This window comes from Lineus longissimus, chromosome 15 (assembly GCF_910592395.1).
Source record: "Lineus longissimus chromosome 15, tnLinLong1.2, whole genome shotgun sequence".
NCBI classification, from domain to species: domain Eukaryota; kingdom Metazoa; phylum Nemertea; class Pilidiophora; order Heteronemertea; family Lineidae; genus Lineus; species Lineus longissimus.
In genome coordinates, this window is record NC_088322.1 from 6,123,778 (window position 1) to 6,150,355 (window position 26,578).

Below are 26,578 nucleotides of genomic sequence, written 5' to 3' on the forward strand. Positions count from 1 at the left end.
CATTCCCCATGTTTTACAATTCAACAAGGTTGCGGTCTGCATATGATCAAAATGCATACTGAAAACGTAAAACGGACATACACTACATGTTGGTTGTGCTGTTCGCCCCTAGGGCGAAATGTCTGGATTGGCTGTAAGTTAACTACCCAATTCAGACGACTCGCTTAAGCACTAATAGCACCAATCAATTAGGGGCCGCCTCAGGCCAGAGGAAAGGGGCCAATTGTGCCTGGATGACACCGTACAATAATTAAGGATAATGATGACAATACCGTATTTTGATTCAGGGTTTAGATGGAACATCTCTTGCTGTGGTTTATTTTGATGGTGTCTGCGGCTGAACCAACTGTGCCACCAACCAAATGTGGCACAATACGTGCATTAGGAGTCAGTCCAGATGGGCCACCTCCAGATTTGCTTTGTTTTTTTAAAGTAACTTCCACCAAGCCACCCAAGCCACCAAGCAAATGTAGTACATACATACATATTGAAACTTATAGAGTGCAATATCCAGACAGTCTGTCATCTCAAAGTGCTTTACATACATAAGTGTCCCGCCATACAAAATGAGTTGCATGTCGCTCCAAGCTTGACAGGTTGAGACAGACTGGTTGTTCATTTCACTATTGTCTGCCTTTTGTGAAATCTGAGTATATCAATTTCTTCTATTATGTCCAGGTGTCATTTTAGGCTCATCTTCTGTGCGACATGCGACTCAATTTGCCGTGGTGGGTCACATTTAGTGAATGAAGGCCCTCCCAAAAGGATGGATTGTGAAAAGGAGGACTGCAAATTGAGTAACCAGAACCAGAACCAGGATAATAATTGACAACAACACACACATTTCGATTCGGGCCAAGTTGGCCATATCCAGATTTGCTTTTTTGAAAGTTTTTTGCCGCCGAGCCACCCATACCACCTGAACCGCAAACCCAAATGTAGAAAGGATAATAATGATGACAATACATATTTGAAGTCGGACCAGATGGGCCAACTCGAGCATGGTTTTGTTTTTATGCAGCGGCACCACCCAATCATACTTATACTACCAATACTTGGATGTATATTGGTGGCCAATATAGACACTTTGCCGATAACAAGAGCACACTGAACCAACATGCATACACATATAATGGCAACATTGTATAAAGATGCAAGAATCCAGATAACCTGGTTGTAAATTTCTTCTCCAACAATTATAGAAGACACTGAAAATGATTACAAAGTGGTTTCATCTAGAACTGGCAAGAATTCATCCCCAATTCATTAGAAATTAATATGAATAGCCAAATTTGCTGAGACTTTTATGTGCCTGTGGTTGACAGACGTAAGAGTCATGGTGTGCTCAACAGGAGTCATGAATTAAGACAGGTAGTGTAGAGAAAATCCAAGGTAGTTGATTGTGAAAGACTGCACCTGAACATGTGTTCTCTCACACAAAACCATCTATGCAAGTTTCAATGCGTGTCTCGCACTGCCCCTCCTTCCTCTAATGTCACATACAGTGACACCACAAGAATGTTTAATCTTTGCGGTGACTTGTCAATTACTGTGACAATATTGATGCAGGGTACAGAACAGTTATGATAGGATGTCGATATCTTTTGGCCCTATAACTTGTACTGTGTCGCTATCTTGATGAACATAACTTGAAATGTGATCATACGTGTTGACATGACTTGAGGGGTAATAACTTGTGGATCCTGTTTTTGTAGCTTTACCACAAGGTCATGCTGTAATTAAGTGCCTCATACACTCGAGGGGGCATACAAGACACATGTTGAGAGTTGCATTTACCACTCTCCAAAACCTTTTTCCTTGGCTTTCAAGCTATGGCTGAGGTCGATGAGATTACTGTTACCGCCAAACTCTTCCGGGCATTTAATTTTCGCGGATTTTACGAGAGAACTTGTTTCTTGAGGGAAAAATATTTTTTGATTATAAAAACTTAAAGAAATTTCGTAATCTGCCAAAATAAAAATTATGAATTGTTTGTTTTGGGGGGGGGGAAATTCCGCAATTAATAAAGTGGAGCAATAATTTGCCTGTTTACAGTAGTTTTGTGCTTTTCTGTCTTGGAAGCAGAGTGCAAGTACTGATATAGACATTGCCATGATTTTATGGTTGAGGCTGAATTGGGGTACCAAGAGCAAGGATAGAAATAAAAGACACTGCCGATTGCGGGAATGGTAATTGTTAGCATCAGCTTTAGATCTTTATTTCACCTCAGCTCATACTTCTTGGTAACTGACTCCACCCTCACTGATGCTCACAGGCCTAGCAGTCACTCCAGGGTTACTGACAAATCAGCAATCAGCTCTGTGTGAATGGCAAACCCTGGAACACACTAAACCAAGATGGAGAAATTAATCATATTTTCAATGTAAACGACCGCACCATAAAGATTTGATAATAATTCGAGGTAGAAAAATCCCATTTTTATATCATGCCAGAGTACATTTCAAACTTTAAGGAGTCCTAGTCGAACAGGAATCTATGAGTTTACCTGTAAATGCATAAGACAGAATACTACAATGACTACAATGGGCTCTTGCTCATAGTGGCTTCTCGAATGTATTCACACTGCTAAGCCCTGTGATGTTCCGCCCTAATGAAGTGCTCCGCCGAATATTATCCGAGTGATCAGATCGTGATGGCGAATCGCTCAACGAACTTGACGGACTTCCTGTTGGTCGATTTTCCACCGGCCGCCATTTTTGTTGAACTCCGCTACTGCTTCGGTAATCAATGTTATACTGGAAATACAGAGAGCCAACATTGAGTTTTACAAATCCTAGGTGTTGTTCAAATTTGTTCATTGTCACATTAGATTCAACTGACAGAGTGTTTCAATGTAGTGCCAGTTCAAAAAATTCCAAGAAAATCATTTTTGTTCTTAAGTCATAACGGTGTACAAACAAGCCTGCTAGCCTTACACTTCCAGCAAGCTTTACAATGCCTTTTCTTACTAATGATCAATAAATGTTTATGTATGACTGTTGAACAAGAATTTCATATAAGAGTTCAGAAGGTGTAACACATCCCGGGGCCTTTTTTGCCGACTTGATAAATAGGCCTCTCGCTATAGTTATATCTCATCAATCCTGGGATGGCAAAACTCATTATAGTTTTTCAGCTCTTCTGCGGACAAGCCCATTACAATGGATAAGCCACAAAAACCAGAAAGTGAGTGAAAACAAGGAAGACTGCCCACTTGTGTGGTTGGCAGTCTTATTAACACCCAAAACTGAACAGCCTTGCATCAATAGTTATGGAGATATACTCCGGAAACCAATAACGGTATATTTTTACGCCATTTGTCCTCTGTGACCTTGAAAAGTAGGTCATTGCCACTCCGGAGAGATTTTTAGCCAATCAGATCATAGGTACTTGGAATGAGGGTCAAAATAGTGACACAATGTGTATTGTACATGATAAACTGAATGACATGTCAATCTTCAGCAAATTTGGATTGGGTATAAGATGGCACCTGGAATTATTTTTGGCAGTGCTTGCTCCCGGATATCCAGGAATTCCTGAAAAACTCTCACCTATGATGCAACCCATCATTCAAAACTCCACCACAGTTTTAACCTATATGCATCTAAGATTTTCTTTACCGCTTTCCCGATCAGTGGGAATTTCATGACTTGGAAGGGTCAAATGCCACCTTAAAGCTTCAGCCTTGGTTGAATATTATGTTGCCTGTGCCGGTGCAATTTCTATGTCATACAAATCATGACGTAACGCAAATCAACACCACCACATGTCCAGAAAAGGTGTTCATTACATTCTTGGTTCATTTGACTGCGCTGTTGACCTGGCTAACATTGCTTTCAAGACATCAAGACCCTCGAAAAACATTTCTGCAACTTGCAACTTGAAAAAAATATGTTTCTTCAGCAGTACTCACCTTTGTAGCACATATAAAGCACGTCGTGACCACCTTGGCGATGGCATTCATTAGGTTTTTCGTCTCCTGGATCGCACTGTCGACCTTATTAAACGTGGCCGTCTTCCCAAATGTGGGTGACTTGAGGGTGAACTGCAGATGCTGACAGTAGGCGGGGATCTTATCAAGGTATGTCATCAACTCGGTCTTCAATGTCCCAGGTGGCACCTGAAATCAAATCTTAAGGGTAAGTAGAGCAAAATATAAGAGAAAAGTGATAATGATGCAAGGAAAGGTGGACAAGAGAAACAAAAAGCGTGGCATATGCCGCTGTTCTGGCGATCAAAGAATTGACAAGATGACAATAAGATAACTATGCCAGTGGTTAATTACTTTTGAAGAGTGTGTGAGGTTAATTACTTTTGAAGACTGTGTGTATTGTCCGTGCGAGTACTATCAAGAGGGAATTGTGGGTCTGTGTTAGCTGTACAGGAAAATCAGAGGCTACGAAAGGAAGAGTAGTTGTGATGCAAGTGTTTTCAGTCGTCCTCTGGTGACCACCAATGTACCGCAAAAGTTGGAGATTAGCCAGCTATCAAGCAGAAAACAAAGTTGAAAATGGCTGATGATGGAAAGGAAACACTCTAATAATTGACAGAAACAGATCTCAAGACGGCAGCTGAAACCTTTCCCTAGTCACTCCCAATGAGCAAAAGAATCAGACTGCTCAAGCGAGGCGTTTCTCAGATAATTGACCGAAAGTAGAAAGTTCACGACACCGATGACACCAACACCGATGCACGGGCTACAACATAAGACGGCGATTTTTGTCAGGGGCTTAAAAAACAAGAGGCCCATGGGTCTGGTGCTCAGCTGAATGTAGAGATGCTCACTTTTCTTTCCTGGGGCAGTTTATATGAATATTTCGCCACAAAACTGAGCTAAAAATGGTTTCCAAGATGGCCGCATGCCAAAATTAAAATAAGCAAGGAGCTTTGCTTGGTCCAGCTGATTGTACAATGAAGTTGAGGGTTGTTACGGAGGGTAAATCTTACTAGCATATTTGCTTTTTGCCCCCTGGTGAGCTGAATTTCAGTTGAATCGCACAGAATTTTCTGTCAGCAGCAGATCTTGGGCTTTTCTTCACAACGACCAGATTAGAAGTACCCAGGGCCTACGGTTACAAAATGCCTTATTTGTCCACGGACGGATGGAAGGACGGACAATACTCGAATAGCTATTTGACAGGTATAATACTTTGATACTTTACCCTTTGTGCAAACTCCTTGACCGTCCTGAACAGTTTGGTCCCCTCCTCCGCAAAGTACTCTGCCTGTGTGAACAAATCCTGTGTTGTCTTTAGCGGCCCCTCGCCACGCGTGAACAAGTACATCGAGAAGGCCATACTCGACATATTCTTCGCACGTTTGACGATGTCATTGTTGTGCTCTTCCCACTTTTCTGTTTCGGCGTCCATTTCCGAGGTGATGAGTTTCATCTCCAACCCCAGTTTTGCGATTTTTGCTTGCTCCTGTGATAAAAGCATTGATATATTAAAAGGCTTTTCCATTTTCGAACAGAAAATCTCAGCCTGTACAAACTATTCTAAAAACAAAATTGATGTTAGATGTGCACAGCTATAGCAGGTTTCTATTTAATTTCATTTATTGCCCAATGATCACAACTTCAGCAACCTTGGGTGTACCTTTGAAAAGTTCATCTCAACCCTGCGCCCCTTGACAACAGAGCATTTTGTTAAACTTAACCACAAACTTTCTGTTGGTATGTACATATTACCCGGTTATGGACAATTAATTGGGTTTCACACATTTCCAAAGCTGGGCCACAGACCATAAGAATTGAAATTGCAGTAAGTCTTTAAGCCTGTTATCTGGCTGAAGTAAACTTCATGATGCTGGTGAAAGGAATACATTGAAGGAACAACCTAAAAATTACATCTTACAAAATATGACATTTTACTCTTGTTATTTTTACTATTGGCGAAGGGGGGGATCAAGCATAGGAGCTGCTGTGGTGTAGTGCCTCGAACTCTCGATGGAGTGGTCAAAACGTCACTAGTTCGATCTCCACAGTCTACGCGAGACTCTAGGCAGGTCTCTTTGTCTAACTTGCCTTACTCCACCCAGGTATAAATGAATACCCGTCAGAAGTGCTCAGATTGTAGCGCTGATTGAGCAGCACATCTGAGATATACTAAAAGGCTTCAGGACAGATCAGTGTTGAAGTGTTAAGTGTGATGGTAAACCTATTGTAGTTGATATTAAAGGGGATGATAACCTATTGTAGTTGATATTAAAGGGGATGATAACCTATTGTAGTTGATATTAAATGGGATGATAACCTATTTAGTTGATATTAAATGGGATGATAACCTATTGTAGTTGATATTAAAGGGGATGATAACCTATTGTAGTTGATATTAAAGGGGATGATAACCTATTGTAGTTGATATTAAAGGGGATGATAACCTATTGTAGTTGATATTAAAGGGGATGATAACCTATTGTACTTGATATTAAATGGGATGATAACCTATTGTAGTTGATATTAAAGGGGATGATAACCTATTGTAGTTGATATTAAAGGGGATGATAACCTATTGTAGTTGATATTAAAGGGGATGATAACCTATTGTAGTTGATATTAAAGGGGATGATAACCTATTGTAGTTGATATTAAATGGGATGATAACCTATTGTAGTTGAATTTAAAGGGGATGATAACCTATTGTAGTTGATATTAAATGGGATGATAACCTATTGTAGTTGATATTAAAGGGGATGATAACCTATTGTAGTTGATATTAAAGGGGATGATAACCTATTGTAGTTGATATTAAAGGGGATGATAACCTATTGTAGTTGATATTAAATGGGATGATAACCTATTGTAGTTGATATTAAAGGGGATGATAACCTATTGTAGCTGATATTAAAGGGGATGATAACCTATTGTAGTTGATATTAAAGGGGATTTTGCATGACCAATTTTTACATTTTCGCCGGCTGTGAAAATGAACCTTCTCATCTCCTGTTTATAAGTCTAGCGCAGATGAGATAGCAAATTATGGCCCGATGAACACGCATCAAAAGGGCCTGTAATACAATATGATAGGGTTTCATTCAGAAACTCGTGTTTGATGATGGATCAATTGCCATGATAACAACTGAGGCACAGTGAGGACATTGTATTGTTCTTACGAAGTTCATTTTAAACTATAAACCGAAAGCTTTATCTTTTAAACATTAACAAATGACCTTTTTTCTTTCATTGAACTCAGCCATGCTACATGTTGGGGCAGTTCAGACTTAGAGGAGGAGTGTTACGAGAAACTGCCAAGGGAGGCTGGATACAACAGATAATGTCGAAACCAATGCATTGTGTCCAAACTTTCATAATTTTGATGTGCAAAACACCCGATTATGTTGAAATCAATGCATAATCTCATACCTCAAGTGAGATTCCGTGAATATGATTGGCTGATACACGTCACGTGACCGTGTGGTATTCGCAATGTTGCCCGCTCCAGCCGGTCGACATTTTGCCATGTCTCCCGGTGAGTCGACATTCGGCATGTTACAATCCGTGGCCGGCAATATTTATATGATAAGCCAAGAGTGTGTTGTTTCTCGTGGCAAAATTGACAATTTACGATACTGCCAAATACACACCGTCATCACAAGCTTTTTTGTCGAGTTTTGATCACATATAAGTTAATATGTGTCGCGACCAGTGTTTTCTCCGACGTCGGCAATCTTTTTGCTACTTTCGGGTGGAATTTTGATAGAATATCAAGGGAAATTGCTGAGGGGATTGTTTTCGGAGAGCGAAAAACAAAAAGAACATCGCCAGCAACCTTAGGCCTAGGCTTATTTTATAGATGGCAATACCATCACAAACCAGAAAAGTGCAGTTCAAAGTGGATATTTTAATTTCTACATGGTTCCATCCGGCTGTTTTTGGGAGGGACTTAATTGTAATTGAAAACCAAGGTGGGGTTTTCATTGGGAAGGGGCTGTTATGTGATCAAAATGCAATTTTGGCACAGTTGATGAAGCCTAGCACTGCGAGGAAGTTAACGGTCTGATTGATGTTCCAAGTACAAACCTTCGCTCGTTGATATATTTCAGGTACCATTTTTTGTAAAATAGAGGATTGACTTTTGAAGGGGAGTCTTCCATGCCTGGGGGCTATGTATGCTGATGAAATCCGACAGGAGACTGGTACCTGACATTTCGTAGACTTTTGAAAACTCGCCAAAAACACACACCAACTTGCCATTGGCCAATTGCCATCCGCCAGGTTTTTATTCCAACCCAAACTTTTTGCCGTATGGGTATACAAGAGTATCTCGATAAGGAGTTTATTTTCATTGGGACTTTGAATTTTTAAGATACACCTGTGTGCCTTGGCACTGAATTCGCACTACAGTTTTTAACCCTCATATCCCTATTTTGTCTGCAAATTAGTTTCTTATCAAGGGTGGATTGCGCAATTTTATCAGGGCGGGAAGGTTTATTTTTCCGTAACCTAGGATTAACCATAAATGACCATCGGGATGCACGATTTTTGCTTGTTTTGACTCGCAGGAAACGCGTTTCCAAAGGTGAGGACATCACAATGACAATATATGTCATCCTTTAATTTAAGTTACTATATTTGAAAGAAAATAGAAATTGTGCAATATATCGGGTCGACATAAAAAAGCCTTCCCAACCTTTATGAGAAAACGCTCGCGCATTTCTCAACCCTTTATTATAATGTGCTTTGGTAAATTAACTTTTAACTTTTAAATTTCAAACAAGACTGTTCATGTAAATCTAGGCATGCGTTAATTTACAAACCTTTGGTATAAATTCACCAACTATAAACATGCACGATAATCGTCATCTCTGCACAGACAGAATAGGGATATAAGGGTTATACACTGTAGTGGGAATTCAGCTCCGCGCCAGGGACTCTGTGTATCATAAAAATTCGAATTCCAATTGAAAATAAATTCCCTTTTGACATACTTATGTCTACCTTAAAAGGTTTGGACATTATGAGTTGGGAAAAGTTTCAACTTTGTAGCCATTATTCTCTGGTGCAGCACCACTAATCATACAGATCTTACTTGTATTTTTTAATGAACTCTCTTTAGGCGGGTAAGACAATAGAGCCAACCACATTTTTTCCCGTCACATTAAAATTTAGCATTGTAATTTTTAAGACTAGTCATATTTCCATGTATGGCAAATGACATTTTCGTTTTCTTTTCAGGTCATAACTGCGAAATTGTAGTTGTCTTCTTATTGACTGCATACATTGTAGAGGGAAAAAAGTGACCCGTTTGACTAGAATCGGGATGCGATTGCATACTCTCAACTAGACAAAGATTGGTGGTACCACTGATCCGGCAAGTTCATAATGGATATCTTTAATGAAATGGTCCAGGGACCATGTGCTCACCTCAGGTAATGGTAATGCATGTCATTTGCAGTGGATATGGGGAGAACAGTTTTGGTCATTATGTAAATTTTGCGATCTCAGAGGAAGTGGTGTGGTAGTGCAGCTTTTATGGAGAACTTAAAGATTTTATTGAATTTTCAAGATGGCCACCTGGCGGCCATATTGTTCATGAGATTCAAGGTTATTGTAGAGTGTACATGTACATGTCACATAGAACTTAGTCAACATCTGCTAAACAGTTGAGGAGAAATAGGACTTCATTGAATTTTCAAGATGACGACCTGGCGGCTATATTGGTCATCAGATTTGACTGAAAATTGAGGATATTGTTAAGAGTACATAGATACATAATGTCACGAAATTTTGTTGCAATCCGATCATTACATGTAGTTTCAGAGTAATAGGACTTTGTTTAATTTTCAAGATGGCCACCCGGCAGCCATATTTGATGTCCGAGCAGGCCAGATTTTTTTGGTAGAATAAAGAGTTCCTAGATACATGTCCACACAACTTTAAAACCTTCTAGCTCAAATAGAAACGAAACGTGCCACCTATCGGTGATTTAGCAAACTAAGACCTCTGTGACCTCTTTGGCGTGAATCGCCCCAGGGCTCAACGGTACATGTGTACCAAGTTTTAAAGCCAGACCTCAAGTGGTTACGAAACATGCTGCGCTAACATAAGCTGACGACGACGGATACCACCTCATCCCATAGTCAGCCAAAAAGTAGGGACTCAAGTCATGTTGTCATAAGATATCCACACACCAAGTTTCAACTTTCTAGACTCAATAGTGAGCAAAGTTTCAAGTTTCAAGTCATATGATAGATATTTACCAATGATCACGGAGTTTCAGTGTTTTTTATTTTAGCCACCAATTGGCCAAACCAGAAATTGAACCCGACTGCAAGGTTCTATAAAATAATGGCTATGATTTTTTGTAGGTTAAGTCATGTTATCAAAAGACATCCACACACCAAGTTTCAACTTTCTGGGCTCATCAGTGAGCACAAGTGCCACCAACGTTGACGGACAGACGACGGGCAAGACGTGGTGACAAAAGCTCAAAATCTCAAAGCTTTGAAGCTTTGTTCTCTGGAAGTTAAAGTGTTAACGTCATCTTGATGGACGGGAAAGGCAGACCCACAGATGCAGCAGAGGATGACAAAGCCCTTCGGCCATGCCGGTGGCTGAGGGGTAATAACCTGAAGCAGAAATGGATCAGCACCATTTTGAGCAGGCTGACAATAGTTGTTTGATAACAATTTTCATGTTTGGGTTGTATCGGTAGATCAGACGATGTTGAATTTGTCATGGCACACATCCTTTCAGCAAATGAGCATTGGCTGTTTGACGATGATATCATCTGGTGGTTGGTCTCGACTGCCGGGTGACTTCTATGTGTAAGACCTTTAGCCACTCCGAAATTCTTCTTTAGACCGGAGAAGGGAAATTTGACAACAGAGGAGAAAGGCAAACTGAGGTCTTTAGGTTCACATAAATAACTCACTTCCACTGGTAAATGACAACAGTAAGCATGCAGATGCCATCTTCCCATTATGATGCTACAGCACACCATCAGGCGTATAACAAAAACCTGATATCTGAACTATTTGGATCCCCCTCCAAATAAACTGGATCCTATGTGGATCTTCTGTATCTTTCTTACTCACCTGGACATGGTGAAGCTTCAGGTCAGCAACAACTATCATAAAGCCTCTAGCTGGCCATTCCAACAAGGCTTACTAAATACGATACAGGAGGATGATATACAAGGTGCTATTAAGTGCTGTGTTATATGCATGGGTGATGTACTCGAGTTTTCCTGAATACTCAGCATCTCAAGTTGAAGGTTGGCAGACAGGGCATTCTGAAGCTGAGCAACACCTTGTACAAGTTCTAAAGCCAAATTAATAGTGAGTTCCAACGAATCGAAAAAATCACTCTGGTATGACATATCAATGGATGGGCACTTCACAAATTCCAGTATATCATACATAAAAGCGAAGGTCGTGCCTCAGTCGATATCAACTGATGCATCATCAAGTCTCATGCAAGTTTCTGAATGGAACCCTATTGCGGGCCTACATGTATTGTAACAATGTTCATCAGGCTGTTTCTCGCTGACTGATCTGGCCGAACTTATAAACAGGTAAGGAGAAGGTTAATTTTAAACGTCTGAGAAAAGTGTAAAAAGTAGGCCGAAACGTTGGTTGGGTGAAATCCCCTTTTACCAATATGTCGTACAGGACCAGTTTCCCCGATTTCCTGGAACTGGCTAATTTCACTACTTCCTGGGAAATATGGCATAATTTTACAATAGTGGGAGGACAATTACCCAATCAATGACTCCCTTTGACAGCTGTAACAGAACATGACAACGGTCAATCATGTAAAAGAAGAACACAAGATGTTAACCAACACATCTTCCAGATTGGTTCACCTCAGCCTCACTAACAGAGGGATACTTTGACGACCAGTGATACTGGATGGCATGTGATGTTAGGATTGCTTTCTCACTGGCCAAGCGAAGCCCAATTCTCCTTTGTGAGATAATTGAAGATTTATCTACCCTTCAACCTGCTGCTGGTGCCTGCTCTGCTTCAGCAAAAACTCAATCAATGATGTCACATGTCATCTATTTTCAGTTTTACAATACCAATCACCTCAGACCTTTAGTGAGACAATTAGACACAAATCTACACGTCTCCCAAAACTAGCAGAGCTACTGGCTTGACCCCCTTAAAGGGCCAACTTGGGCATAAGATATATTCGTTGTTCATACAAAAATGGCTTCCAGCAGGACCACAAGTTTTCCAAACAGGATCAATGAAAAATCGTTAAACTTCAATAAACAATGCACTATAACGAGGTGTAACATTTGGCCTGCCTGAATTTCACAAGACATGTCTAAAGCTGCCTCGCAACTCTGGCAGAAATCCATATAAGAGATCAGCATTAGTGTTATACTACGAGTGGCGGTGCATGGTGGCATGCAGGGGTATCATCCTCCTGGCCAGGCAAATCCCACGCCCAAGTTGTCCCTTTAAACCACCTGTACATTTAAGCTTTTTTGTCAGTAGCCAAGCTACACCACAAGACATGAAGACCAACCTAGAGACGACAGAATATTAAACATATGACCTGGTAAACCTATAAAGGCTGGTCCTTTAAGAGACAGTTCATCACTATATCAACATGTAACCTCATCAAATTTTAGACTAGTTCAAAGCACCTCGCAAAGGAGCAATTTAGATTGCTGCAACCCACAATCATGATAGCATGCATGCAACAAAAGTGGTGGATCCCAGCTGCCTGCAACAAGAATCGCTGATCGCAGCGATCAATATCAAACCAGCAGACAAGAAATCCTGTTGTCACACTTTGCAGCCATTATATAATTGCAGTTCACAGTGAAAAAAATTGCTCATTTGCTTTGTAGACGCCACAAAATATTACCCTAAACTTACCGCGGACCAATCCTTCCACTAAATATAGATAAAATGCAAGACAGCTTAACAATTGTAGCCCAATGAGGGAAAAGTGGTAGACTTAGGCTATTTGTGAAAATTAAACCGCCGCAAAAATTTGGCGGTTCACAGTACATGTACATGGACATGTACATGTACATACGCAATTGCAGGAATCCTGGTTTAACTCATCTCTGTTTAATGGATAGCAGGCACTGCGAACGATCAATTGGTACACATTTTTCATAGGGTTGTTTCAATGGATCTTGGAACAAATTCGAGATGAAGTTTGTAGATTTTTTACACATGTTGAGAAGTTTCAAAAACGGAGCAATCATTTCCATTTATTTCAAATATTAACCCTTTCACAGCAGGTGACGTGCAAAGCACGTCATGGACATGTTTTTTTCAAATTTGGCCGATTGCAGAAAAACCAGTATTTTGGAGTGAAATATATACCAAACTTACTAGCTGACAAATTATGTGAACTGCAGGCATCTTGGATGAGAAAAAATAATTCAGCTTGCCAAAGATGGCAAGTTTTAAAGTTTAGTGAAAAAAAATACATACTAAGATATTGAAAGCAAAAAAATATAACATTGTGAACCAGTGAGATGCAAAATTGCCAGTAGCGAAAAGTACATTGAGAAATACCACTTAAATTGATAGGTGGTGACTGCCAGTTACATCAAGCCAGTTTTCAACATTATGGGACTCTGCACAGCGCAAAACTCCTCTCTAATTTTTTACATACAAAACTTCTTTCTTGGCAGATCTAAGTCTTTTCTTCTGGCGACATAGAAAATACATAACTGGCACCAATAGATCCTTATGTCTTCATAAATGAGTCCCATGATGGCGTACCTCGGGCGGAAAAGGGGAGAGGTACGTGCCGTAACCGATAGTCACCACCTGTTAAATTGACCGCCAATGATCTAGGGGATATCATGCCAACCCTTTCACACACAAAGGTACTTTTAATTTGTTTTCATATCGGTGTTGGGTATGTTGGATTCCACAGCAACTCACGGAAGTCGATGCAGTTGGCCCTGTCACTCGTCCTTTGTGAGTGGACAATATCAAAACCTATTTGCAAGCAGACTTTCTCAACTTTATTTTGAGCCTCTATCCATTGGAATAAAGCAACAAAAAAAATGTAATTTACGCCTTTAGCCCCCTGGTGAGAAGAATGTACGTCGAACCGAGCTAAATTTTGTGTCAGGGGCATTTCCTTGGCTGTTGTTGTTCCTCATGGCCAAATTTGAAGTGCCTATGCGTTAATATGGTTACAAAGCGTCCCCCCCCCCAAGTTGACAGATGGTGGGACAGACGCCGTTCTGAATAATTATTTTACCAGCTCTGCTGACTTTCTTCAGCTGAGCTAAAAATATAATGGCAGCGAAAAGAAGTTCTGCTTGGAACATGGTTGTCAAAACACTGAAGTAAAAGGACACAAAAGTTGCAATTTCACAGAATTGTGAGATAAAATGGCTGCCAATATTTCCAGGTTTATGGTATTGCAAATTGCCAGATATGATAGAGTTTATGTGCTCTCGACTCAACATTTTATATCCCAGTAGTACGAGAGGTACAGTGGATAGAGCATCCAACTTTTGATCAAATGTGGTTGGTTCTAGACTCAGCCAATCCCACTTGGTACATCCAACTGGCCGTCTTTGGAAAAGTTTCTGGATTGGGCTAGGGAATACTTGTAACCACTTTGACACAATACAGCTGTGCAGCATAAAGCCCTTCATAAGAACTTAGATTTTATTTGTTTTCTATTTTCTTACCAGAGCGAATGTTTTGGATGTGAAAGGTTTGGACACAAAATGTTTTGAGTATTCTGACGGTGTGAAAGGGCTAACAAAGAAAGCATGGTGTGACAACCTCATGCAAACGAAACGTAAATTGAAAGCAGATGATTACCTCAACATCGAGACCACGGATCGGCTTAATCGACTTCGCCAAAGCACCATGACGCTGGAGAGCAAAAGAAAACAACAACAACAATTAACACACAAGCTACAACATTCAAGGAAAAGAGGACAAAGCTCAAATGATATATGGGGGTGAGGGGCATTTCTATTACTCTCGAACCTGCCTTTCAATACATGTACACCTTCACACCTTCACCTTGGACATTTTGAGCCTATTTGTGGGAAATTTGGCCGAATAATTGTCACGGCAAGCTGTTGAACTTATTCAGAATTTCAGTGGCAAAAAACGAAATAGCTGATCAGGGTGATTGCCTTCTTGACGTGGCTTAACGCCTTTAACCCCACAGGATGATAATCCGGCATTAAAGTGATGCTATGATGTGATTTACAACTTTGCGGAAATACGTCCGTTTTTAATTGTTGATCACAAATGTAAAGCTCAAATTTTCCATTTTTGATTAGATTTATTATAAAATCGCTGAATGTAAACCATCGCGACCGCGAAAATGTTCATGTTATGACGTCATCAATGAAAACGTCGTCGGCGTGGGCGGGATTAAACCATCAATTTCTAGAAAATGTGCATTTCGATTCGAAAACCTTACCGATTTATGAGAAAGTGACGTAGTCATTTGTCAAAAACAGCTAAAACATTATATGGTGAAATTTGACACGAGTTACCCTTTAACTATAGTGACGAATAACCCGCGGGATGGTAAACCGGCTTGGAAATCCCCTTTTTAGATTTGCTCACATACTGAACATAATACGGCACTGCTGTTCTGGCACATTGATGAGTATCTCGTGGAAAATGATTGTTGTGCAGTACAGTCAGTTTTGCTCTGAGTTTTGATCAAATTGTGGCAAAATGACCAGGAGGAACTTGACTTTTAAATACTGATAATAACGGGTTTTGACCAGTGATTTTAGGGTCAGAAAAACCTTAAAAGCGAATCTGACAGCGATAATGATAGCTAAGCTAGTCATAATGACAGATGATATTACAACACACAACTTCCCAGCTCATTCTGTTGCTGGTAGAACATTTAGTGTCAGGATGCCCCATGATAAATGTAGCTAAAAAGTTGAAAAGGTCAGGTGTGGCTCTGCAAACGTAAGGGAAAGCCAAGACTAAAAACAGCTACCCCACACAGGATGGACAGAAGAGGGGAATAGGGCTACTAGTTATTACCTATCATTCCAAACCAGAATCATTCTTTTATGTCAAAGAATAAATGTTTTACAGTTTGCACTATTCTGGTGATTTTCATCTGGGACCGTGGGGTGGGAAGTACAGTGACATCAGGGACCGCAGGGTTCTAGGTGTTAAAGAGGTATCAATGTCAAATTATGAAGTGACCTGTTTATGGCGAATTATTTGCACTGCCATTGGACTATGTAGAATTGGTTTACCGGCTTCATCACTTGTTCTGTTACGTAAGCCACAAGTGAGATGAGGTAAGCTGCCCACTACCCCTTGATCGAGGCATCGTTCTTGTAACGGTCATGGCAGCAAGATTAAATCAAACTTTCGTCCTCGAGATAACCTGACCATAACTTACATGTACATGTGTATTAGATGTGTGATCAATGGTCATTGCAGTTAAGAAGCATGCCAGAGTTAAAGCCTAACGTACAATTTATGCCATTTCACCTCTGTGACCTTGAAAAGTAGGTATACAGAGGTAAGCCAATACCTTTAACCACCGTGCCAATCTTGTGGCGGGAGTTCAATGTTAGGTAAATAAGATTAATGTTATATCATTGGCCATTTATCAAATAATGGTGTTGTAGCAATAAAATGTGATATTTGTGTTTGAGTGATCATGCCAGTGCTTGAGATGAGTTCGAGACTAACACATCGGTGTCCCCTGATGATGACGTAAAGTCTGTTCACGCTAATCCCTTTGTTCCACATCCATGGTCTCATCTAACAATACACCAAACTATTACTTTCTCTGTGTTATAGGGATAGGTGTTCATATAATTTATATCATCATTTCACTATTATAGCTACAGTGGTACAGTAGTATTATATTCTAAATCACCAATTTAAAATGTTTCATTTTCATATAACATTCGTGTATAATAGATTATGTATTAGCTTCCTTTTGACCGCAGAGGTTTTTGGTGAGAACACTAACCTCCTGGGTATAAAATGTGTCAGAAATAGCTTCTCAATGCATTATGCCGAGAACATATCTATCAAGTTTGAGGTTTCTTTAGAATAGAATTGATACTGAACTGGAGTACTGGTTGTCCCAACAAATACCAGGTCAGGTGGAGAGTTCATTCTGCCCAAACTTCGGCTGCTACCTTATTTTTGGCATACTTTTTATCTAAACCTTCCCATTCTCCAAACACTGGCCACATTATATTCCAGTATTCTGCTGTCACCATGAATATGCATTTCAACATTTGAAATTCCACACAAGACCACACTTCCTTCTGCTCTAAATAACAGCAACCAAATTCATACTCCTAGCAAATGCACCAGAACTCATATCCGCGATGTCTTTTTTTAGCTGCTATGATGTCACAAGATAGCTGACCAGAGGAATGTAATGTTAAGAATGAGAAAATGACGATGTGCTGACTAACAAGACAGTGGGTTGGAAACTCCAGATAAAGCTGTGGATAAAAAGATACCACTCAATAGCAAAGTGCTACAAAAACACTCCAAAGTGCAATAGAATCAAATGAGGTTCTCTTCTTTGCAATGAAAAATGCAAATTTCAATCTGAAATTCATATCAAAGTATCATACTATAGACAGATTAGTTTAAATAAAGGTCCCAATTTTGTTGAACATGTAAGCTCACACTGAAAGCTTTTATAAAATGTTTCATCCCTCACTGCAACCCACTGCACTGAGACATAACTGGAACACAACTGGCTTAATAGTCCAGTGATTACCAGTGAAATGTTACTTTTAAGACTTCAATGCTAATCACAGGTAATAGCAATGGTTAACATTGGGCTCCGCAGGGAGGAAATGCTGGCAACTACCCTTTCAACACGCCCAACAAGCTATTGTCCATTCATATTATGTTATGTCTGCACCTTTTGGAGCTCTGGAGGGCAAACTACTGGTCTGATTTCTCTGAAGGTTGTTTTTTATTGGTCTTCCCCTCAAAACCAAACATGATCTATTAATATTACTAACCATGGTAACAAAATAATGTTTCACATACATTTGTGTACATTTGTGTGATGTAGTGCATTGAATTGGACATTTTCTGCTCTGTACGGTTTATTTCTCGACCAATCTGGATGAAATGTTTAGGTTTTTACAGGGCTGCTTACCCTTATATATTTTGTTGGTGTACGTAATTAAAAAAATGATGCATTTCTTTGAGGGTGGCTTATCCCATGATGTAGTCATAGAATTAGAGGAAATTAGTGCAATTTTTTGCATAAAGAGCCAACATATTTGAACTTCCCTATTATAGAAAAATCATTTAAAAACGACTTTTCACCTACAGGAAATTTTAAGTTTCACTGAATCAATTTTATACATAAAGTGCATGAGGTATATCCTTTACCTGGTATAGAATGGCTTGGTGTGGAAATTGCTATCGTCTGCTATCGAAGTTTGTCGGTCTATCACCAGGTGTCACTGCCAGCACAATGCTGTAGTAGGGCGCACAGCGGAAGTGGAAAGGTCAACAGCCAACCTCACAAAAGGAGAAAAAAAATGGAGGCCACGTCTTGCGCTACATCGGGCCCGTTTTCAACGATTGCACGCCTGGGGGTGGAGTTTAGATTACAACATGTTCAGGGTTTTTTTATTGGGGATAGAAATGAAAAGGCCAAGGATCATTGTTCTCACCGTATAGATATTTGGTGGTTAGGAATTCATGCTGGTTGCTTGGAGTACCTACCATAAACATATGATCGAAAAGAAGTCACTAATAAGCAAGATACTGCACTTTCTACCTCTTCAGTTTTTGCCCCCTTGTGACCAAGTCGAGAATCAGATCAGACCAAAATTCAGTGTCAGAGGTTATATAACATAGGGTGTCATGTGTATGAAATTTCGAATTCATAGCTTTAGCGGTTTAGTAACGTGCTATAGTTACACTCTAACGGTCAATTTACAGCATGTGAACTTGAAAATTAGATCAAATCAAAAACCCATATGATATGTGATGTATCCTTGCTAGGAGAACCTACCATAAAATTTTTATTGAAAACGAGTCACTTATAAGAGAGATAACACACGTTTTAAGTTTACACTTATGGCCCCCTGCTGGCCAAGTCAAGAATCAGATGGGACCAAAATTCAGTGTCAGAGAAAACCTGACGGGGGGGGGGGGGGGGGGTCCTGTGTACTAGATTTTAAGTTGATAGTCCTATTGGTTAATAAATTTGCCACTGTTTTTGAAACAGGATACGGACAACCGACACTGCGGTATTGTATAGGCTCCCCTACGGTGAACCAAAAAACAAAACTTCCAAGAAATCCAACCAGTAGTTCACCCTCCAGAGCCCCAAATGATGCAGACATAACATCTATAAATGGGCCAAAGTTGTACTTTTAAAGAGGGCTGAAGACAGTGGTGCTAACTCCATCGATTAAAACAATTCTTTTCTCACTCCTACACCCACCAGTTCTATCAAACATCTCTAAAATTCCCAAAATGCAGAGCAATCTTCAAGGAGAACATAATTTTAATCCATTTTCAAAACTAACAGATTTAGCACGGAGAGGAAAGTGAAAAGCCGACTGATAACATAGAGGAGTTTAAAGAAGGAGCTAAAATGTCAAATGCGCTTATAAAATGAAAGTAGTTCTTGGTACAGAGAAAATGTTGAAACAGCTAAATTTTGTCAACCTTGTTCTGGGTTAGATCTGGTAAGATTTTGGATGCACTCATAGTACATATATAGTAGCTTGACAAAAACATCGCTATTTTAATTGCAATGACACTGGAGCAATTAAGTTACTTGCAACTGAAGCTCAAATAAAACAGAGTTTTTACATTGGCCTTCGACGTCAGATCAAATAACGATGACAGATGTGTTAGTTTTATGCATATGTGATAAATAGGATTAAGTTACATGTAAGGCAATGACTGGAAAAAGGTTAATGTCACAGTGTGTTAGTGACATCATCGACCGCATGCTGTCACACAATACATAATGACATCATGATTTGTCAGTGACTTGTATATGATGTCACTTGTACCTTGTCTTAGTTTTTTTCACTAGGCTCTGTCATTATTTAAAGCAAGGCCATACAAGTAACATATTCATTACCTATTCTGATAACAGCGGACACTGCAGATGTATGGCTTATGACCTTTCCCTAGGAACAAGGTTGACACGTGATCACATGATTGGAAAAGCAAGCTGATGGACGTATCAATCCAAACTCATAGCACATACTTACTTCTGGTGGCTAATTTGTCCAATAGGTGGCGATTCAAGATGAAATAATAAAGTGGCTATTCTTATGACGAGTGGTAAACAAGGATTTATGTGATTTCAGGGACTGAACTGAGGATTAGGGATTTAATACTAGTGTTAGACTAGGGAAGGGTTAGGGTTAGGGTTAGTGCTAGGAAAACGGGTTAGAGTGAGGGAGGGATAGGGTGAGGGTTAAGATTTAAAACACTCAACGTGAAAATGACTTTCGTCAGAATAACCAGCAGTTTATGGGTAAAATGCCGTATGGTAAAGTGTCGTAAGAATAGCCACGGCGGTGAAATAAACTTAAATACAGGTATTAGGCCACACTTTTTTAATAAGTTGGATTATAAAACTCATGTATATTTTTTATCAATTTTGTCTCAGATCATACAAGGGGACCAAAAAAAATTGAAATTGGTTGAAATTGGTCGCCGGGAAAAAAATATTTGTTCACTTCTCTCTATTCTATGACCGGGGAGAGTAAAAAGTGTATCAAAAACGGTCATTGGGACTTATATTTCTTTTCTACTTTCAGGAAACTGACCCAAAGGTGATTCGTAATCCAACAAATAAAGAAAAAGTGGCCTGACGTGAGAAAAAAATTGCCAAGTTGTTCAAAAAGACTCTTGACGTTGGAAATAATCAAGTCATCTAATTTTATTGTGATCAGTGGCTTACTCTTTTTAAGGTGACGACATTTCGGGTACTTCTTTAAATGTAGTCACTGTTTATCTGGTTTAATGGTGAGTTTCACAGTCACAAAGTTCATTTGCAGAGAGTGGGCACAGCTCACCATGTGATCAGAGAATTGGTGGAGTGTCTGAGTACATTTCCTGCTCCACAGCACTGCCCTCTATAACATGTATAAAGAAACTATCTGAAACTTCACATGAATGATGACCAGTTTCTTCGACTCCTTGAACATGTTTAAGTATAATGGCTCACAAACCAGTTGGCCACAAAGATCGGTCATATTTTGAACAACTTGGTTCTAAAGCTCCTCTTTTGCAACTGACACTAAAATGTGTTATACTTCGAAGATGTTAAAAAGTCATGCAGTTTAAAATGATTGGTTTATAAGCTGGAAAACACCCCCCTCACCTAACACTATCAGAACTACGCCTCCATTTGGATCCAATTTGCAACCCTTTCACTGCATATTTATTCACCAGTACTTGGTCGCATCCTCTCTAAATACGCCAAACGCACTCGGGAATGATTTATTTCATCTTAATAGTATAGATGGCGACACTTTTCAATAGTTTCAACCGTTAAGCTAAAAGTTAGCTCCAGTGTTTATTTTTGGTATTGACTGTCAGCATATGGCGGTGCTGGCCAAAAAGTGGCTGCAGCAGCGAAAAGGTTGATAGCTTTTGCCATTTGTGTAATAAATTAAGGTTTACAGTCCAAATCACAATTGACATCCCCTTAATTTGCAAAAGTTGCGTGTAATATGTGCGCAACATACGCGCTACCCAGCATCAAGGAGGATACCGCGGTGACGTCACGGCTTTTCCAAGATGGCGCTGCATATTGTAAACAAACTCGATCCACGGCCAAGGGAAAATCAAGTCATCAAAAAAGTTAGATTTTTCGCATCAAATCAGAGTTATTAGTACTTTTCTGCTATGAAATAAGTCTTCAGACAATAAGCTATCATTTGAATAATGAAAAGTGCTGTTTTGATGGGGAAAAATAGGGTTTTTTAAACGAAATAGCCGGGCACCGATCTTCCAAAATTAGCGATGGTTTCAAAACAGTCTCCCAGATATGGGGCAATCTCTTCATTATCATAATGGGATTTGGAGGCATGTTTACAGATTTTACAAGTTCGAGACCTGTAATACCTAAAACTCGCATAGATCCCCTCTATTTGTCGAGTTAGCGCCCCTGTAAGATCATGCATTTTCGGACACTAGAACGAAATCTTCCTGAGGATATCGCGGTTTCGGTGATGATTTAAGGAGAAATTGACTGTTCTTAGAGTTGTATGGGACAGAAATTAGTTCATACTTCATGAATACATGAATATATTATGATATGGGCGGGCTTCTAAGTCTAAACAATAACAAACTCAACTGCATCTCTACTGTATATTGCGTAGTGCATTGCCTAGTGTATTTCGTAGTGTATTTTAGCGGAGACATTATTTCCGCACTTTGGCCATGCCAAACGTCTTTTTTATTCGTGGAAGTTAATCTGCTCTGTAAATTTTATTTTACACAGGAAGAATCCATACTAGGTATTGCAATATTTCATGTCTATTGGTGTTTTTGTGTACAGGAGCGCACCAGACAGTGAGACGTGGAGATGTGTTCAGTGCTGGTGCTGTCAGTAGACTGAATCTGATTGGCCATAGCGATCACTAATATGGGTCGGGATCACGTGATGTGACGTCACCGCGGTATCCTCCTTGACCCAGCGTATTCTCGATCATGAATCTTGTCATCAAATCGCCGGAGAGGGCTCATATTTTGTTCAAATTCCACGAGAAATGGGTTTTAGATTTATAGATCCAATTACAAGTAACCTAACCGGCGTGATTAAAATGTAGTCATTGCTTTCACTGAGCTACAAAATGGTCTTACCTGAGGGTACGTCAAATAATTTTGATTGGCCTGTTTCGCATATGCAGAAGCAGGAGGGATGTCAATTGTGATTTGGACTGTACTTTTAACCCATTCTGACTCCAGACAGAGTTTTATCACCAAACTATATCACAAGTTCTTCACAATACATCTGATGCACTAAACCTCATGCAATGTTTGTTTTCAAATCACACTATCCAACTGTATTTTTCACAAAACCAACAGAACTTCTCTCTGCAGAATCATCAATTCATTTCCACAAGAGTTCTGTAAAAATGTGACCCACCATGGCAAAATGAGTCGCATGTCGCACAGAAGATGAGTCTAAAATGACACCAGGAAATAATAGAGAAATTGATATACTCAGATTTCACAAAAGGCAGACAATAGTGAAATAAACAACCAGTCCGTCTCAACCTGTCAAGCTCGGAGCGACATGCGACTCATTTAGCCATGGCGGGTCACAATTATCAGTTGACTTTTCAACACATAATGTGACAAGTTCAGAGAGAACTCCTCAGACTGTTCCTAATGCACTCAGCTCTCAGTGTGATGGGACTGAGTGATCCCTGAGCATTTGGGGATTAAAGCAAGGTTAATACCGCACCTCGTTTGTGTTGCAGTAAACACGACATTTTGGGTGCGGTCATGGTCAGGGCGAAGTTTTGAATGTATTAACCCTTTATCTGCTGAAGGATTTTTTAATTATAAAATTTTCCGATAACCTGTAGAGAAGAGTTTGATTCCTCTAAACCGCCATAGAAACAATCACCGGCATGCCATCTATTAGTAGGCAGAAAAACTGCGAAGCAGATGCTTTTTCAATGAAACTAAATGTCGAATAACGCATAGGCGCATGTTCAACTTGGGCGACAGTGGCAGTTAAAGGGTTAAAACAGTGAGACAGGATGTACAGATTCATTTGAGGTAGGTTTCATGAAAACCCAAAAGTGAAAATGGGAGCGATATGCATCTTTTCTTGGAGCAAACTATAGGAATTATGCAGAATAGAGAATGTCAAATTAGCACAGGCTCGGCCCACTTTTGCTCTCCACTCGGTACTAAATCATCTCAGTGATTTCATCCTGAAGTGTATTTTACAATTCATTGGGTTTTATGCGAGTGTTCCACCATGCATTCCTGAAATCCTATCAACACGTTTCCATTTACCTTCCCAACAAAAAATTGGCACCAGTGGAGCAGCTTCATTTTAGTTCCTGATGTGTTCTCGACATATTTTCATCCAGACTCATTCCAGGATATTGTTTTTTTTCACACAAGGAGTCGTAGTTAGCCCACACTATTTAGAGAAAGTAAATAAGCTACATGCAGCTTGTAGGCCTTTATATCAGGCTTTGGCCCCGATGCATTTTGTGTGTACATGTTGTTCTGATAAGTAATGGCTAAATTTAACTCTTGTGGGATGGAACAACCTGCTTTTCAAGGTCCGGACTCCCACTCCCAGTTTAACTTGGAGCAGGAGTGCGAGTCAGGACAGCACGCAACCTCTCTAGTATAAGGCTCCTTACCTGAACCTGCCTGACCCCCCCCCCCCCCCCAATTACCCCCTCCCACTGAATACTCACCCCAGGTCTCGGTAAACTCATGTAGACGTTCTTTTCATTCTTGCCCTGGTTGATGTCGTTTATATCCTTCACAAGGATGGAGAGCTCGTTAATCTGGCTTTCCCAATTATCGCAGAATACATCAAAGTTTTCCTTGGCGATTTTACTCCCTCCGTTTTGGGCAAACGCCTTCGCTGCATATATTGTCTGTAACGGAAATTGATGACGGAGGTCAAAATACAGTGGAACCTCCCATAGCGGACACCTCTCTATTAAGGACAACCTCTCTATTAAGGACACTAGTTTTGGTCCCAAATTGGTCATTTCCATTCAATTTGACCTCTCTAATCAGTACACCTCTCTATTAAGGACAGCACTTGTCAGTCCCATGGGTGTCCTTAATAGAGAGGTTCTACTGTATTTCAGCACATCAAGATACACAAATTTGCTCCAATTTTTTGTAGTGAAATTAGTTCTGTAGAACATAAAAGCAGAAACAGTAACAAGACATGCGTGAGAATGGGCAACACCGTCAAGAATTGATCAAGTCTATAAAGTCTTTATTGATTCTTATTGTGCATACCTAAAATTTTGTAAACCCCATTCATGAAGTTGTTTTCATAGTGTTTTTGAAAAACATGACACGTCTTCAACACACCAGGGTTAATAATCCCAGTGTGCTCCAAGCTACAAGAACGGCTCAGCTCATCTAGCTGGTTGTGACAGGCTCAAGTGCTCCAAGCACTCTAGTTCAAGACCCAACAATTCAACTTTGAGAACGTTTTATAAATTTTTTTGCTGATAAGTGATATATCCAGCAACTGACCTGTGCTGAAGACCATCTCTTTATCACTGTTTCGTTTTTTCTTCTTTTTTCATTTTTTAGCAACAACACTTTATTTTACTGACAAGCATTTTGCTTGGCAGAGGCTGAGTGGACCAGCTTGACTGACACTTTTGGCCTATTTGAGAACATATCACCTTTAATTTTCTTCGTGGATAGAATACTTTTACTTTCCACCTACTTGGGAAGATTTCCTTCTTTTACTTTTCACTTACTTGAGGACATAACACTTTCACTTTTCACTTACTGGGGACATAAAACCTTCACTTTTCACTTAATACCTAGGGACATTACAGTTTTACTTTTCATTGACTACGGGACATTATACCTGTACATATAACATATTTTCTTTTCACCTACTTGAGGACATATAACACATTTACATTTAACTTACTTGAGGACATATAACTCATTTACATTTAACTTACTTGAGGACATATAACACATTTACTTTTCACTTACTTGAGGACATATAACACATTTACTTTTCACCTACTTGAGGACATATAACACATTTACTTTTCACCTACTTGAGGACATATAACACATTTACTTTTCACTTACTTGAGGGCATATAACACATTTACTTTTCACTTACTTGAGGACATATAACACATTTACTTTTCACTTACTTGAGGACACATAACACATTTACTTTTCACTTACTTGAGGACATATAACACATTTACTTTTCACCTACTTGAGGACATATAACACATTTACTTTTCACTTACTTGAGGACATATAACACATTTACTTTTCACCTACTTGAGGACATATAACACATTTACATTTAACTTACTTGAGGACATATAACACATTTACATTTAACTTACTTGAGGACATAACGCTTTTAAGCTATTTTCTACATGTTCAGCAGTTATCACAAGGGGGCCAGTCGTTGCTATATGTCGGAGAAGCTTGGCAACCTGAAAAGTGGATCAACACTTTTGATGATCATTTGATGACAGGTGACATTATTTTCATGACACTACTCAAACTAGTGTGGTAGAGCAGCTTTTATGGAGAATTTATAACAGCCTGGGAAGACAATGCACAACCAACAAATGAATAAATTTAACAAGTAACAGCAGAATTTGCAAGTTAGTGCAATTCTTTGGTTTACGGGTCCGCCAACATTGAAAAATGCCAAACCGAAACATACGCCGCCGACGGACGCCACGTCATCGCATAGGCTCACAAGGTGCGCCCAAAACGTGCCCCCATGTTGACAGATGGAAGGACAGACGCCACTTTGAATAGTTATTTTACCAGCTCTGCTGACTTTTGTCAGCCGAGCTAAAAAAAGTAGTTAATACCACGCCTACTGGAAAGATTACAAACTATCCGATGCTATTGTTATTTTGGATGAGTGTTTTTGCATGCTGGTAAA

The 26,578-nt window shown here is 39.7% G+C and overlaps 1 protein-coding gene across 3 annotated transcripts in view; it reads right to left on the minus strand.

The window, feature by feature from the left end:
• Positions 1-659: 659 nt before the first annotated feature.
• Positions 660-26,578, minus strand: part of LOC135499479 (alpha-catulin-like) — a 42,120-nt gene continuing 16,201 nt past the window's right edge. Inside the window, exons 9-16 of one of the 3 annotated variants that reach the window (XM_064790239.1) lie at positions 26,022-26,114; positions 24,363-24,548; positions 14,764-14,817; positions 12,835-12,852; positions 11,703-11,726; positions 5,163-5,423; positions 3,914-4,120; positions 660-2,756 (exon numbers count right to left, since the gene is read on the minus strand). In XM_064790239.1, the coding sequence (XP_064646309.1) occupies positions 2,556-2,756; positions 3,914-4,120; positions 5,163-5,423; positions 11,703-11,726; positions 12,835-12,852; positions 14,764-14,817; positions 24,363-24,548; positions 26,022-26,114 (1,044 nt within the window). In that variant the 3' untranslated portion in view covers positions 660-2,555. The remainder of the gene's footprint in view (positions 2,757-3,913; positions 4,121-5,162; positions 5,424-11,702; positions 11,727-12,834; positions 12,853-14,763; positions 14,818-24,362; positions 24,549-26,021; positions 26,115-26,578) is intronic. The other 2 variants (XM_064790238.1, XM_064790240.1) reach the window with 2 other exon arrangements.